Source organism: Peromyscus californicus, unplaced genomic scaffold (genome assembly GCF_007827085.1).
Source record: "Peromyscus californicus insignis strain IS unplaced genomic scaffold, ASM782708v3 Scaffold_11__1_contigs__length_118956290, whole genome shotgun sequence".
NCBI classification, from domain to species: domain Eukaryota; kingdom Metazoa; phylum Chordata; class Mammalia; order Rodentia; family Cricetidae; genus Peromyscus; species Peromyscus californicus.
In genome coordinates, this window is record NW_026294402.1 from 47,283,200 (window position 1) to 47,300,397 (window position 17,198).

General features: G+C 40.7%; 1 protein-coding gene across 2 annotated transcripts in view; it reads right to left on the reverse strand.

The window, feature by feature from the left end:
* Positions 1-2,207: 2,207 nt before the first annotated feature.
* Ddx10 (DEAD-box helicase 10) overlaps positions 2,208-17,198 on the reverse strand; it is a 468,305-nt gene continuing 453,314 nt past the window's right edge. Inside the window, exon 23 of one of the 2 annotated variants that reach the window (XR_008222819.1) lies at positions 2,208-3,493. Coding sequence is in view for 1 of the 2 variants with exons in the window: in XM_052760354.1 (XP_052616314.1) it covers positions 3,477-3,493 (17 nt within the window). In the remaining variant the exon portion in view is untranslated. The remainder of the gene's footprint in view (positions 3,494-17,198) is intronic. The other variant, XM_052760354.1, reaches the window with a different exon arrangement.

Genomic DNA, 17,198 nt, shown 5'->3' on the forward strand with positions numbered 1-17,198 from the left:
CATGCACTTCCTTCCTGCTGCACCATATCAAACCATCTAGGGAAGGAGGCAGAGTGATATTCAGGTGCTGGAGCAGAAGGGAATTTCAAAGTGTGGAAAGAGAAAATTCATACAAAAGACCCAGACCATCGAAGCAATCTTGACTGAGAACAAAGCTGGAGACATCACAATATTTAATCTCAAAACACACCCTGAGGCCATAGGACCCCCAAAAGCATGAAACTGGCATAAGAGCTGACTCACAGATCAAAGAAACAGAATAAAGATTCCAGAAACAAACCTATGCACCTATTCAACTGGTTTAGCAAAAACTGCTAAAAACGCGCTGAAGAAAAGTCACTCTCTTCAGTAAATGGGAAAACTGGCTACTCAATACACAGAATTAAAAATTGATTCCTATACAGAGACCAACATAAGGTGAATCAAACACCCGATATTATAAAATTACCTGGAGAAAACAGAAGAAATAGTCCAAGACAGCAGTATAAGCAAGTATTTCTTAAGCAAATTCCAGAAGTACAGGAAACAAGCAAACAAAAATATAGGCCAACAGAATTTATTAAACTCTGTTGTGCACAGCAAAGAATGCAATCAGCCGAGATTAGAGTCGACCCATGTAATGAAAAAAAAAATGTGTAAACTATTCTATTGCCTAATATCTGGAATATAAAAGGGCCCAAAGATCTTAGCAGCAACATAATTTACAAATGGGGGGGGTGGTTTTAGTAGACATTCTTAAAAGAAGAAATACAAATGGTGAACAAGTTTATGAAAAATGCTCAAAATCATTACACAGCAGGAGCCACATGACTTCTTCAGGGAATAATGCCTGAGAAGAGCTCAAATGGCTTTTTTTGTGGCAAGGCCCCTGGAGACCCTGACCCACGTGGAAAAGACCTGTGGACAGTTCGCCGCATGATTCTGAGCACGAGCCCAGGGGTGTGTGTACTACAGGCTCCCCTTGCTTTCACCACACTAGCCACACTGCTGGCCTGAATGAGTATTGTGAAGTTTAATATTACATATTTGCACTACTGTTCTGGGAAGAATGAATTTAACCATAAGAGCTTGAAAGAAATGCTATAAAGTAGATGGAGTTATGGGAACATTCTAGGGACAGGGAATAAAGCAGAATCACAGAAACCCACTGTTCCCTCATTTTTAATAGCTGTGCCAATACCCGAAGAAGTTAAGAGAGTAGACATAAGGACAAGGGGCCAGCAAGGCCAAATATTTTCTTTTTTTTCTTTTTCTTTTTCTTTTCTCTGGAGCTGAGGACCGAACCCAGGGCCTTGCGCTTGCTAGGCAAGTGCTCTACCACTGAGCTAAATCCCCAACCCCACAAGGCCAACTATTAAGAGCAAGTTTCCAAGTTATGTTGCCTATAGGATAAATGGGAAACCATGGTATGGCCCCAGAAGGGATAAAGCAGTACAAAACATAGAATTGGATTGATTCAGCTCTGGCTGGTGAGTTGATCACGAGAACCCAGACTCTACCAGATGTAAATATTAACCACAAGAAACAAAACCATCCCTCACTCAACATGACACTGTTACTGCATATGCTTCCAACTGGGCACACTGTCCTACCTGTAGGTGTGCCTGGGTAGAAAACTTCCTTTGTAGCTTGCAACACTGCTTCTGCTCTGACATAGATCCAGGCAGTGGCTACCCATGGGAGAGTTGGGAGACAGAGGGGAAGAGGCAGGGAACAAACTGGCAATTGTTGTAATCGTTTTTAGAAACTTAGGAAGTAAGAACTGGAGTCAAATTGTTCGTACAAACCATTGAAACCGTATAACTAAGGATGGCTCAAGCTATCCAGGGCCACTTGTTTGAACAACAACATGTAGTCACAATCTATTCTTGCTGCCGACTTCACACATCCAGCCCAGGTCATCGAACCCATCTGCAGCAAGGCTACCAGCAATTACAAGTCAGGGAAATGCAAATCAAAACACAATGAGACATCAGTTCACCCCGCATGAAATGGCTGTTAACAGAAAAGACAAAACATGACACTTTCTGGACAAAAATGTGGAGAAAACGGAACGAACTTTTACAAAACACTACTGGTGGGGATGTACAGTCGTTCAGTATGGAACATCATATGGCGGTTTGTTCCCCAAACAATTCCAAGCAGATCCACTAAATGATCCAGCTATCCCATTTGTAGGTATATATCCAAAGGAAATGAAATCAGTATATGAAAGAGATGTTGCATGTGTTTATTCCATCATTGGTCACAACAGCCAAAATTCATACTACATTTGTCAACAAACAAATCAAGAAGATGAACTCTATGTTAGCCCCATGTACTGATTCAGCCATAAAAAAGAATTATCTTTAGTCATCACTGCAAGTATATGGAGCTGGAAGCTATTGCTCTAAAATATTATCATTATTTTACTTTGTCAGACACAGAAAGAGGCATACTGCATGCTTACTCTTACACATAGTAACTAAAAAAAAAAGTCTGTCTGAATATAAAATAATGATTACCACTGGTTACAAGTAGAGGAGAAAGGCTGAATAACAGGAAGCAAAATGATAATGGAAAGAATGAGTTTTAGTACTATACAATACAATGCACTTGTTGACAAACATCTTAATTAGCTGGAAGAGATTAAGCCCAAGCTTTAGGATACAGTTCGGTCGCAGAGTGTTTCCCCATCATCTATAAGGCCCTAGGTTCAATTCCAGTCCTACAAAATTTTGAAGTAAATACAAAACATTGAAAAGGAATTGGAAACACTAATTACTTTGACTTGATTAGTACATGCATACATGGACAAAATTGCCATACTGTATTCCATATAAAAACAACTTTAAAAGAAGAAATGTGAAAGACATTTAAATGAAATTAATGTAGGAAAGGCAAGGAGGCCTGAGGCAGCCTACCATTGTATTCCCCAGAGTTTAAAATAAATAAATAAAACAATCATGTTTCTTACAAGACCAATGTGTATATTAGTTTAGGTTTACCAACATCCCTAATAGTGATAAATTAATGGTACATACTTAAACACACATACTTAACACACACACACACACACACACACACACACACACATGAATATTAGGGACTTAGGACCATTATATTATCTGGAGATGATGGGACAGCAAGCTCCAGGTACTGGATTATGTTTTACACTTACAGTGAGGCTTTTACAGGAAGTCATTTCGTCTCCTTCCCAGACATATCAACTACAGGAGCAAAGCCATGCCACCGGCATGCTGCCTCGTGGCAGTTCAGGAATAAATGTCTTAGACAGTGAAGCAGAGACAAAGCCACCGTTCAGGACCTACGACAATAGAGTTGGGAAGGAAAGCAAGCTGATTGTCATGCTGAGGTGCCAAGACGTCTGTGTTTGCACTCAAAATCTCTTTTCTATGGACTCCTGGTCTGTATGAGAACATCTCCTGGTTGCTTAGAGGGTTCTTCACCAATACAGATTGAATGTTTGATGTATGTCAGTCACACTCTGGCCCTGTGAAGAGAGAAGATTATCAGACCAAGCTGTACCGCTATGCCACATATAAACCTCCCTCTTTCAGAAATACTAAAATATATTTAGGTTTGCATTACTCTGCAGATAAAGTTGATCACAATTCCAAAAGATAAAAGTCACTTTCAACTTCTCTCTACTCCAACCCCAGCCAAGTAAATGCTACTGAAGGTGTTCTGCTATGACATGTAGCTGAAGAAGGTGACAATGTACATGAGACATAAGACAAAAGATCATGAGGTCATGAATTCAAACAATGAAAGAAGCGGGGGAGCAGGATAAGCCAGGCACAGTGGAACACACTTATAACCCCAGTATTCAGGTGTCTGAGGCTGGAGGATCATAAGTTTGAGTCCTACCTGGGAAACATAGTGAGTTCCAGGCCAGCCTGTACAAAGTCAATCACACACAGTCTCAAAAAAAAAGTAAAAATAAGCAAAACAAACAAGCAAGCAAGCAAAACAAATAGAGATAATGTGGGAAGTTCTATTTGGATACGTTATTTGAATAACGTATGATATATCATGCAGAGACATGGAGTGCATGGTGTTCTCATAGAGTTGAGAGGGAGAACAAAATGATAGACCAGAAGTTTCATTTTCACACAGAAATACGAAAAGGTAACTATAAACCAGACACAATAAATTTACAGAACTTCTAGAAAACCATCAAAGTTCTGCAGGCATGAATTAAACAATCAATCAAAAAGATGTGCTTTCCAACCAGGAAGAAATCAGTCGTCAGGTTATCTTTTCTGGCCCTCGTCCTATCCGTGCACTATTATAGTACTGAATCAGCCTGGAAGAGTTAGCATCCCAACTCTCTCATTTGAAGCAAAAGGACTGTGTGGAGTGGATCCCCATCGGAATACGTTTTACCTGACTCAGATCTTACACAAGCAGGTGTACATATAACAGTTATGTATGTATAACAGCAAGCAGACAATAGGTCACAGTTGCTGGAGCTAAGGTATCAGAGATGCAACACAATAGAGCATCTAAGACTGCATGGAGGGTCCAGAGTGAGACGTGGAGGAAGGAAGATGGTTTAAACATAGCCACACAAATGAGGAAAGGGAAAAATGCATACATCAATGAAGGCAAAATACGGGCCCAGAAAACCTTAACAAAGCTTAAGCCCAGTCTGAAGCCAGTCCCTAGGCTCAGAACATGTCCAGCTAATGAATGAAGAACTGCTTTAGCGGCACAGCCAGACTTCCAAGACTGGAAGATCCGTTTTCTTAGCTCTGTTTGTTTTTATTTCGGTAGCAACAAAAATCACAAAGCATACAAAGAAACAGGAAAGCACAGCCAATTAAAATGAATGAAACAAATTGGCAGAAAACGGCTCTACAGATGTACAGGCATAGAATATCCTAAAATATGTTCAAAATTCGAAAGGCCAATGAACACACCACAAAGGGAAATCAGGAAAACTGTGTCAAAATGAAAATAAGAACATGAACTGAAGGGCAGAAGTCATAAAAAAGAACCAAGATATAAAATACAGGAATTGAAACAGTTACTAGAACTTAGAGATAGAATATTTGAAATTTGTTGGGAGGCCTTGATGGTCAGAGGTTGCAGTCTATCATGGCCTGGTAGCTTTTTCCAAAGTTCGGCAACATGGGGACACCCACCCCACCCCACCCCCGCCACCAGCTAGACTTCCTGCTCTCTACCTGCCCTTATCTGGAGAATGTCCCTGGGCCTAGAGAACTGACCTTATCTGAAAGCTGTGTCTAAGCCTGGATGCCTGATTTATCTTTAGCATGACCTTTGGCACAGTGCCCTGCTAAAAAGCCTCCCCTGTTGCACATATGGTAACTAAGACTTGTACTAAGAGCTCTGCTATAGGACCCTGCTACCACATACAAAGCCATATGATAGACCATGCCACTTAGTGCAAACTAGGGTTTGCGCCCAGGTTCCCTAATCCTATATATTTCCTATAGTCTGGAACAAAGCTGAGCTGATTCACTGAAGTGATCTCCCAGAGCACTGTCCCCGTCAGAGCCACAGCCATCTGAACCCTGTCCCCACTTCTGCCCCCTCCATCATCATGGACCAATGCACCAATGATCCCTAGGAAGAAGAGCCATAGAAATTAGTCTGGCGAAGCAGAGAAAAGAAGAAAGAAAACTGAACAGAGCCTATGGGACATAAAGAACACTGTCAATCACACAACCATACATGCTGTGACAGTCTCAGTGGAAGAGAGAGGTAAAGGCAGGAGAAACTATTTTTTAAAATAGTGGTGTAAAATTTCTCAAACTTTAAGCAATATTTTAACTTAAAAACCCAAGAGCTCCTACAAACCCCAAGTGGGATATACTAGAGACACTGGCAACGAGTCCCATTAAAGCAAACTGTTGAAAATCCGTAGAAAGAGAACATTAAATGGTGAGCTAAAAAGCAATTCACCAGTGTCCAAGCGTGCTGGTGCTTGCCTGTAACCACAGCCCTTGGGGAGCAGGGTCAGGAAGCTACAGAGTAACTTCTAGGCCAGCCTGGGCCTCAGGAGACCTTATTTTAAAAACAAACAGAGATGAAGAGATGGCTTCGGGTTAAGAGCATTTGCTGCTCTTCCAAAAGACCCAGGTTCAGTTCCCAGCACCCACATGGTGGCTCACAACCCCCTACAATTCTAGTTTCAGGGGATCCAGTGTCTTCTGATTCTGTGGGCACCATGCACACATTTAGTTCATGGATTTACATGCAGGCAAAATACTCATACACATAAAATAGAATAAATAAAACTAAAATGAGCAAACAAACAAATTAACAGGTAACTCTTCACAAATAATGGATTCACAATAATTTATCAATACATTTCTCATCAGTAACCTTGGAAGCCAGGAGGTGGATAGATGATATTTTGTTGTTTTTTTTAATTTTTGGGTTATTTTTACTTTCTGTTTTGTCTTGGTTTGGGGGGAGTTAGAGATGATATATTTAAACCCATTATCTGAGAATTCTATGTACAACAAAGCAATTGTGTTTTATTAAACTGTAATGGGGTACAAAAAAAAACAAAAATGAAAGAGGGTTCTGACGAGATGGCTCAGAGGGAAAGGTGTTGGTGCTGAGGCAGACAATTAAGTTAGAAATCAGGAACCCATACGGTAGAAGGAACGAAGCAACTCCTTCAAGCTGTCTTCTGACTTACACATAAATAATGTACACAAACACTCATTCAGCTGGGGATGCAGCTCCGTGGTAGAGGATTTGCCTGGTGTGTGCCTGGTTCTGGGCTCAACTGCCAGCACTTCACAACAAAAAGCGAAGAGTCATTCAAAATTGATCAACATGTAGGAGCTGGAACTATGAAGCATCCAAAAGAAGACATAGGATGAAATAAAGCACAGGGTGAAAACTTCTTGATGTTGGATATGGCAACGTTCTAGAATGTAACTCAAAAAGTACAGCTACACTAGTCAAAAGTGAAAACAGAGTGCACCCCATCAAAATGAAAAATTTTGCCCAGCAATAGATAGGAAAAGGAAAAGGAAACCTAAGAAGTGGAGGGAGTATTAAAATTATGTATTTGCTAACAGATTGGTGATCAAAGTACTCACACACATACATTACACACCATACTTTATGAAGCAGACAAATAACTCAAATGAACATTTCTCCAAAGAAGATATACAAAGAACTAATAATCACCTGAGAAAATGTTCAACATTACTAATCCTTAGAGAAATAATGTGTAAAATTACATGAGGTAACACTTTAATAATGAGAGTTACTGTTGACAAAGTTTGATATAAAGTTCTGGATAGTTGTGATGGTTGTACACAATATGAATATACTTAATGACCCTATATTGTTCACTCTAAAGAGGTTAAAAGTATTAATACACAATTATATACTTTTCTACAATAAACAGTGAAGAATGAAATGATCCGAAGGAAAATTAATGACCCACCAAAGCATCTTTCAAAACTACTTAGGGAAATACTAATAACAAAAAAAGAGTTAAGACATAACACAGAAAATGTCAAGCATCCAATCAAAATTTCCTAGACTTACAATGACTATGTGAAAATACAATCTATCACTTGGGGACAAACAAATCCAGAAATAATGATTATTATATAATGAGCAGACTAAGGCTTTAAAAAATACTGTTAAAATTTTGCTCAAGGATTTAAAAAAATGTGGGAATTTAAAGAAGAAAGAAATCAGGCACAAAAAAAGAGCCAAATGGAACACTTACAGATAAAAAAGACACAGAAATTCTGAAATGAAAAATTCACTAGATTGGGCAGAATGTAGTTTAGACATAGCAGAATTGAAGATGGATGAACTTTAAGACATCCACAGAAGGACTGTTCAAAATGATGAACAGAAAAGTTCACACAGAAAGTGAACAGAGCCTCAGTGGCCCATGTGACAGTCACAAGTGACTTAATATGTATTCACTGGAGCCCCAAAATGTGAGAGACTACCAAATTCAACTTTTACACCCTAAATCAATTAAACCTATAAAGTCATAGACCCATACAGCTTGAAAAAAAATCCCTGGAATAATTGCCATTTTAAAACTTGCTCCCAAAGCACTACAATTATTGAAAACCAAAATAAGCTCTTAAAAGCATCCAGTGAAGAAGAGGATGGTAAATAAAGGATTATGATGAAAAATCACTACTCACTCTCAACAGAAATGTCACAATCCAGAAGACAACATGACCACATTTAGAGCATTCTAAAAAAGGGCGGGGGGAAGGAGAGTGCCCTTTTAAAACTCCATGTCTGGGAAAAATGCATTTCCAAATGAGTGAGGGAGCACAGTATCTTTTTTTCTAAATACTTTGGAGCCTTTCCCAAAAATGGTTGTTTTCACTGACATGTCAGGAAAACATGTAATTAATATAACATTTGATGATGAGAGGCAGAGGAAAGAAGGGGAGAGGAGGGAGAAATAGAAGGAAAGAGGAATAGGACCATCATCAAAAGGTATTAGAACCAATCAAAAGGTTTTTAAATGGCCAACACTGGAAGGGAAAAAATAAGTGCAGCAGTAGATTACAATGCAAAGAATAAAATATCCAGGAATTCATACCAAAATAAACAAATGATTACATAAGAGATAGTAAAATTGTTTCTGCAGAAGAATTCAGACCAATAAGTGTAAGAGGAATGGACACAAAACCATTAGAAAAACATGACAGAAAGCAAGAGTCAACAAACAGGAAAGATGATGGATGGAAACTGAAAAAGAAACAGGACTGTTTGCATGGAGCCAAGACATCATCTCCAAAATGTTTATTAATAGTGAAGCCAGGAGCCACACTGGTGAAAGCTGTTAGTCATCACCTTAGCCAAGGGAGGAGATGGCTGACATCACACACTCTCAGATGTCACATGTTCCTGCTGCCACTTTGCCATTATGCTACTGTTGCCCAAATGTACCAAAATCTACTCATTAAAAAAATACCAGGACCATACCAGTCGGGGAATAATTTAAACAATGCCTGATCAGTAACGTTCTATGGTAAGTTCCTAAAATATAAGAAAGAGCTGAGTAAGTTGTCACAGTTAGAAGGGGCCGAGGGAGACATTACAGCTTAACAAGTTGATGCAATGTTAGCTATGAGGTTGGATCTTGGAACAGATGAAGGATGTTGAAGAAAAAAATGGGAAATCTGAATTAAAGTCCATGGCTCAGTAATAGTATCGCACTGATATTAATTTCTTAGTTTTCTCAATTGTACTATGAAAACTCTCTAAGAGGCCAACAGTAGAGGCAGCTGGGTGAAGACTGCAGAGGAATTCACTGTGAAATTTTTTTTCAACTTTCTGAAAGCCTAAAAGCTCTTCAAAACACAAATTTAAAAATGAAGCACATAGTCTAGAAGCATCCACCTGAGCTGACTTCTGACCCTGCCCCCTTAGCCGTCCCCTGTTCCATCAGAACTGCCTGGGCTTTCTAAGCTTCTTTCTCCTAGAGAAGTGGCAGAGGCACTGACCTCAGATACTTCTAGAGAGTAATCATTAACGTAATAATGTAAAGCACGCGAAGGCTTCAAACACTGGCTATTATTAAATACAATTACTTTTGTCCTACAGAAATTTTAAATTTTAATGGTTGCTGAGTTTTATTTTACTTTGTCAGACACTCCCCACTCCCTAGCTATAAGAATTTCTCCTATTTTTTTCCTGAGATTTTTATAGTTCATTTTTTATTTTTAAGTCTTTGCTCCATATGGAATGTATTTTAATGTACGAAGTGAATTTAAAGCTCGCCTTTATCTTCTTCTTTCTTTCTTTCTTCTTCCCCCCACCACCCCTCTGCAGATGGCCAACCATTTGTTACATCATCGCTTATGAAATAATCCATCTTTTTTTCATAAGCCAGCCTTCCTGCTCAGCAGTACACTAGGAAACAAATCTTTCAGCTGCTTCTACTGGTTTCCTTTGCCTACAACCTGAATTTAGGAAGAACACAGGGAAGTGTAGAGAAGCAAGTGTGGGAACAGTACAGAACCCCATGAAGGACGTCATAAACGTCAGAAATCCATAAGCACAGCTTCTCTTGTAAGCATGAAAAACTCTTCCAGGGGGGCTACTGAATGTTCGGTCCCTACCTCTGACAGACACTCTCACCCATCACCCTGAGACTTGCCAATCTCTCTACAATAATTCTCTTCTTTGGCTCCAGTATCTGACACAGAAGTTAGAGGCATGTTGCTATCCTCCATAGATACTGATGAGATGTGATGTCATCTGTCCTGCTGTTTGTTATTCCTTCTCCATTGCTTCTATTACCTTATATTCTAAACACTTCTTTTTCCCTGAACTTCTGTCCAAAGTCAGTGCACTTCAAAATGTATTTTTGTATCTCTTCCTGGAAGTTCTCACCCATTCTCATGATAAGCTCAGTTTTGATTACAACGAGACAGGAAATGAGAGTAGAATTTGTGTTAAGTGATATATTTGTAGCCAACTTCCATGAGAAAGAGTAAAGAAATTAGAAAAGGAGAAAATCCTAGGCAAGCACATGGTCTTCCCTGGAGACTAGTGGCAGCCTCTTGAGTCGAGGTAGCCAGCCCCATGTGACTCAGGCACTGGCTTCTGACCCCAGCAGATGGATTGGAGACATATCTCCTGGGCAAGATGGGTCCTGTTCAGCAGAGGGCAGGCTCTAGATCGGGTTATTAGCAAACAGATCTTACAGCACTATTGGGTCGGTGCACTAGTGGGGACCAGGGCAGGGCATGGCATATGATCTCAGTTATTCTGCTCATATCTCCTTTGATCTCATGTGAGCTCTGTGCTATCCTTGCCTACCTTCTCTTGTATTCTGGTTGGCCAAAACTTCTCCAGGAAACTACTAAAAGAGAGTTTGCTAGTGGGAACGCTTGCTCGCGCTGCTCTATTTGGCCTTAGGAGCTGATAACCTCTTCCCATCTTGGCTAGGGTTCTAACTGAGATCACTTGCCTAGAGGGATGACTCAGCTCCTCTTCCTAAGAGTTTTGAGCTCTTTCCAGTGCTGGTCTCAATTAGAACATCATTGTCACTAGACTTGCCCATTAATAATGAAAGTTGTCTCCACTGAACACTTAAGGTCTAAACATATGAACCCATTACATGGCAGTGGTCCAGGCTCTTCATGGTAATGAAGTTCAGCTATCCTGAAGCAAAACTAAACAGTGGTATTCCTAAGGTGACCAAGAACATACTGTATATGTCAAATGCATGGCACACTCACTTTGTCCTCTGAAGAGGTACAATGCCTCCAGAATACACAGACCTGAAGTCAGAGATGAGAAACACAACACTCTCCAATGGGCGACTAGAAATAAGGGCAAGTGAAATTATTCCTAATTCTACCCCCTTGATGATTGGACCCATGTATTGGGGACAGACCACCATATGATAGCCTGATATTTAATGCCTACATCTCTTTTTTAGAAAAGTCTCCTAGGACTAGAGATGCCTATCAGTGGCAAGAGCATTTGCCTAGCATGAGTGAGGCCCTGGTTTCAGTTGCTAGTACCACTTAAACCAACAAAACAAAACAAAAACACTAGAAAAGTCCACCTATATCATGAGTCAGGTAAAAGAGTTAATACATCCCCTGGCTACCTTCCTCCTGCTGTGACTCCTTGGATGTGAAGTGATCCCTTGGTCTGAAGCAATGTCCATCCCATACTGGTAATATTTTTTGAGACTTCACATGGTAGTGCTGGGCTGAGGCAATGAAGGCAAGAAGGCAAATCCATACCCAGGGTGTCATTCCAAACCAAGACAAGATGTTCTTTCTGATTCAGGGTGGAATTGATTAATCAAAGTCGTGTATGCTTATCTAGATGGTATCATTATGGTTTGGTACTATACTGAGAGGCTCACCACTTGGGATCTATTGCAAGGAACTCAGAAACTTAACAGGAGCAGAGGTGACATCAGCCTTAGTGATAAGGATCCTATGCTCTGAGATTATGCATTATCTCTTTGCCTATCATCTTCTCATTTGTGAAATTACCTGTGCAAACACAGGCAAGGCCAAGGACATTTGGTTATTTGGTGTTTTGCTGAAAGAGAAGCCTTCTAGCAGGAATTAACATTCAATACAAACATGCTCATACTTGTAGCCACTTCTACAAGCTACTTGACATTTCCTCTTCTCTTCATTCTATGGATGTTCTTGTCTCTAATCGCCCATACTGATTCTTACAGGAACTTGATCAACCACCCAGTTCATTGACCACTGCCAGGAAGTTTATGTACAACCATATCCTGGACTACTTCTCTCTTCACATACAATTCATGGTCAAGTGCACTACCCTAAGCTCTGTTCATTGGAAGAGTGTTGCCTTTGCTAACTCGTGGCCACCACTGAGAGAGACCAGAGTGGAGCATCAATCAGTTCATCTTCAAGCGGATTACTGAGCCCTAGGCTCAACTCTCTATCCTTCACTCAGTATGACCCATTTTGCCTCTTAATCCCTTGAAACTGAATCCTTACCCATTGCCATGTCCTTATTCAAGCCCTCACTGTTTCATTTGAGTGACAACATCCATATCTCAAGACAAGAGCTACTCTCAGATTTTATACTATTCTAGGGGTCAGAAGCCTGTGCATACTCTCATATCTGGGATCCCACAGACAGTGCGCCACATTATCTTAAGTCAAGTTCAACTTAACCCAGAAGAGTACTTATCATCCCAAGTGTCAAGCCTGCTTAGTGTAGAAAGCTGATTTCACACACAGCAAATGGAGAGGGCTATCCTTAAGAGTCAAGGGACCTGAGTGCCTATCCTTTGAACGAAGGGCACGCCCACTTGTCTACGGACTCATGCTAGTGCCAACATTGAAAGAGGGTGCTCATGCAGTTCCCACCCTTCCCTCATCCTGATACCATATATGTGCATCTAATGCACAAGGGTTGGAAGTAAATACGGTGTTCCTCCTGCTGCTTCACTCCTGGATGCATGCTGAGGAAGAGCCTGGGAGTAAGCCCCATGTCACCTCCCTGCTACATTTGGGTGCATGTTGTCCACAGGGCTGGAAACAGACATTACATTTCCTTCCAGTACCTAGGTACACATCGCTCAAGTGGCTAGAGTTAACACCATGGCTTCTGATGCCACTAAGCTACTGAACATGCACTATAGATGTGTGAACACCAGAGGGTTGAAGAGGCCTCACAGCATCAGTACCTGAAGAACAGCCATAAGCTCATTAACGTCACTACCCCTTTATAGAAATGGCCACACAGTGGGCACCCCATACCACTACCTTCTACACACATATGCATGAGATGCTAGAGTACCCTATTCCCATGCAGCCCTCACATAGTGATTCTTTCTAACTTTGTAGTGGTACACATTGTGTCTAAAATTATATTATAACCAAAAACATTGTGAAGAGACCACACTACAGTGTCCAGAAGAAATTAAAGTCAACAGTGTACATAAAGCTGACACCCTGAGAAAAGTGTCAGGAGAAGGTAACTTACTCTCTGAAAGCTGGCATGTAAATGTGGTAGGAATAACTGACCCACTGGATGTACACATCTTAGCATAAGAACACAAGAACTATGGCAAACACTGAGGTATGTGCATGCCTTGAAAGGAATACAGTAACTCTGTAGCAATCAATTCCAAAGAAAATGATATGGTGAAATATATTGATTATATATAAGTATCTAGAGTCCATGAGCTTGAGGGTTCTAAATAGAGAAATGACATGGAACGGAAATATTAGTATCCTGATTTGATCTGTGTGTATATGTTCAAATATCTCAAAGGACCCAATAACTATGGATAATCAGGTTAATAGAAAGAACTTTAGATGTGCTGCAGAAATGATCAATGGTTAAGAGTGAGTTCTGCTCTTCCAGAGGATGCAAGCTCAGTTTCCAGCACCCATGTCAGATTGCTCCCAACAGCCTATAACTCCAGCTCCAGAGGGACCCATGTCCTCTGGTCTCCACAGGTACCCACATGTATGTGCACACACCCCTACACAGACATACAATTATTTTATCTATCCAAAGGAAATGTTATTATCTACTCCATGGTGTTGCTGGTAAGATTAAATTTTTAAAAAATGCAGCTGCAGAAACAGCACACGGGGCTGGAGAGTTGGCTCAGCAATTGAGAACATGTACTGCTCTTGTTGAGGGCCCGAGTTCAGTTCCCAGCATGTGTTAGGTGGCTCACAATCACCTGTAACCCTGGCTCCAGGGGAATCTGATGCCTCTGGCCTTAGCAGGTACATGCATTTATGTGTACCTACTCCACACACATACTAAGCAACACACAGTGCCACCAAAAGGTCAGTATTACATAAATGGGAAGTCTAAATGTAAACATCATTTATTCACAAACAAGACCAGGAAAACAGCCCACACCATGCATTTCTTCCACAAAAACAAAGACCCAGGAAATAGAATAGTGTTTAAAAAAAGAAGAAAGAAAGAAAAAGAAAGTCTATAAAGAATATCCAAGAATGGATAGGAAACGTATTACAGAACCCATCACTAGGGGACAGTGTTAAAAACCCGAAGTCTTCACTGTTTCTGGCTGTTCTCCAGGATATCTTCATTTTCCTGGTCATTATCAGAGGAGTCAGGGCGTTCAATCTCATTTCTGACATCCAATATTGATTGATGAGCTTGGACGGATCACTGGCATCTTGCTGGCAGGAGCTACTGTTTACCCTCAGCCTTCTCCTCTGAGGGCCAGCACAGCCCTTCCTGAATCCAGCACTGAACCACTTCCAAAGTAATTTGCTTAGCAAAAATGGGCTGTTCTCACACACTGCACTCAGCTTGAGTTCACCTTTCTAACCTTCAAATATTAGAACTCACTCCACAGAAAACGATTCTGGGAGGCTAATCAGAATGTCTGTTCTCTGTTCTGAGGTGTACTCATTCTCCCGACCACACATGTCTTTTCAGGAGACATTGACCTCAAAAGTGATAGGCTTCTGATGATACTTCTATTTCTTATTTCTGTTTTTAAATGGAAAAAAAATCCAATGTATGCCAAAAGTTCAAGAGAACAGTCCTAATATTTACAAGATAGTAACATTTTTAATAATGGTGTTTAAATCCTTTCTGCAATGAGTTTTTTTTTTAATATCACCACAAGGTGAATGGAGGATAACTTTTGTGTGTTCCTTAAAAATGTTAAGATTTTTCTGTTTATTTCTATGCGTTCAAAGTAAGACAATGAGGTCTATGCTTTAAAATAAGGAAATCCACAAAGGTATGAAGAATTTGTGGTATGAAAATAACTGAAGGAGGTTTCCTTCTCTGGAAATGTTTGAAATCCCAGTAACATTTATTTGAGCATCTATTAACTGTCTGCTATGTGCCAGTCATTCTGCTCAATGAAATGGAGAAGGCAGATGACACGTACCATGAGAAGCTTGCTTTCAATAAACTTGCAATCAAGTTGGATGTAGAAAACCTACTGTGCATGAAATTAAAAACAAATTAAGCAATTAAGAATGAATTTGGTATTGACTAAAAGTATAAATTGGAGATTAGTGAGGAGAGAGTGCTCTGTGGACCAGATTAGCTGAGGGAAGATTTATTGGGCTTGCCTTCAGAGAGGAGGCTTTCAGGAGGTAAAAGGGAGGATGCAGATATGCAGAAGGGGACTAGCCAAGACACCAGTGAGGCACAAGAATGTCAGCAGCAAAGGACATACACAAGCAGGGACCAGAGACAGACCTCGATAGAGGCTGTTACATTCATAAGCACTATGAAAATTAAGCCGATTTCCAGTTATTGGTGGAGAAATGAATATAAACACAGGAGTTTATAATAATGAAAAGAATTGCACCAATAGATGTCTTGACTTACAGGTACATTAGGACAGAAGAGAGAGGCTGGGTGCAGGTAGGCCAAGAAAAAGGTTGTGGGTTTAATTCAAGTGTGAACTGGGAATGCCCAGCAACACTGAGAAAAAAGAATTTGCGGGGGGGGGGGTAGAGGGGGCGTTTAAAATATATTTTTATTAATTCTTTGAGAATTTCCTATGATCCATTTGATCATATTAACACCCATACTCCTCCTTCCTCCCAAATCCAACTCCTGTATGCTCTTCCTCTCCCAACCTCATGTCCTTTTGGTTTTTGTTTTTTAAATAATTCACGGAATCCAATTAGTGCTGCCCATACACTAGTGGGTATGCAGCTTTCCACTGGAGTTTAGTCTAACCTGCCAGGAGCCACATCCTTAAAGAAACCAAGCCTCCCTCCTCCAGAAGCCATCAACCTTCCAGAGCTCCTCAGTTGGGGTGGAGCATGTGAGCTCCGCCCCTCTCCAATGCTAAAACCTCAGTGGGCTTGATTCTTTTTGTGCAGGTCTTAATGCAGACAGCCACCATTTCTGTGAGTTTACTAGTACAGTGGTCCTCTCATATCCAGAGTGTACTGTTTCACCTCCTCTGGTCCTTCCCAATCGCTGGCTCTTACAAACACCTGACACATCTTCTGTGACAATTCTTCATCCTGGGGGAGAGGTGATATAGATGTCCCACTGACATGTACTCTCTGCACTGTGATGAGTTGTTTTTGCATTAATTGCCAGCCAATGCTCAAAGAAACTAACCTAATGAGGATGAATGATGACCGGTTTAGCAAAAACATACATTTATGAAGAAGTTAGAAGAAAGGTTGGGAGGTAAATTGTCAAGACTTTTTGAACTACCATTGGTGTCCAAAGGTTTGAGCATGGATGGGGAAGAACAGGGATGACATTAGTGGAGATGAACTAATCGTGGGAAGAGGCTAAAACAGGAGAGGAGACAGAGGAATAGATTCCAGACAGATGTGTGTACCATGAAGTGCACGCAATTCAGTAATAGATTGGATAGGAGTGGTATAGGAGCAGATGATATTAAGGACAACATCAAGCTTCTGAAGACACAGAGTGGACTATGAGGTGAGTGCCAGAACTGATAGGTAATTCACCAAAGTTGGTAACAAACTAAGTTCAAATCTGGCATGGAGAATTTGAAATGTCTTTGAAGCATTCAGGTGAAAATACTACCTACTCTGCAGATGCCCGGTCAGAGAAACACACCCAGGAGTGACCCCGCCCTTCCCATTCCCATAACAGCTGCCCACATCTGCACACACTCCATAGTCACAGCTACTACAGGAAGAAGGCAGCATTAGCTTCTTGTAGCCAGTAGGTAAAAGTCAGGCACATTGCTGAAC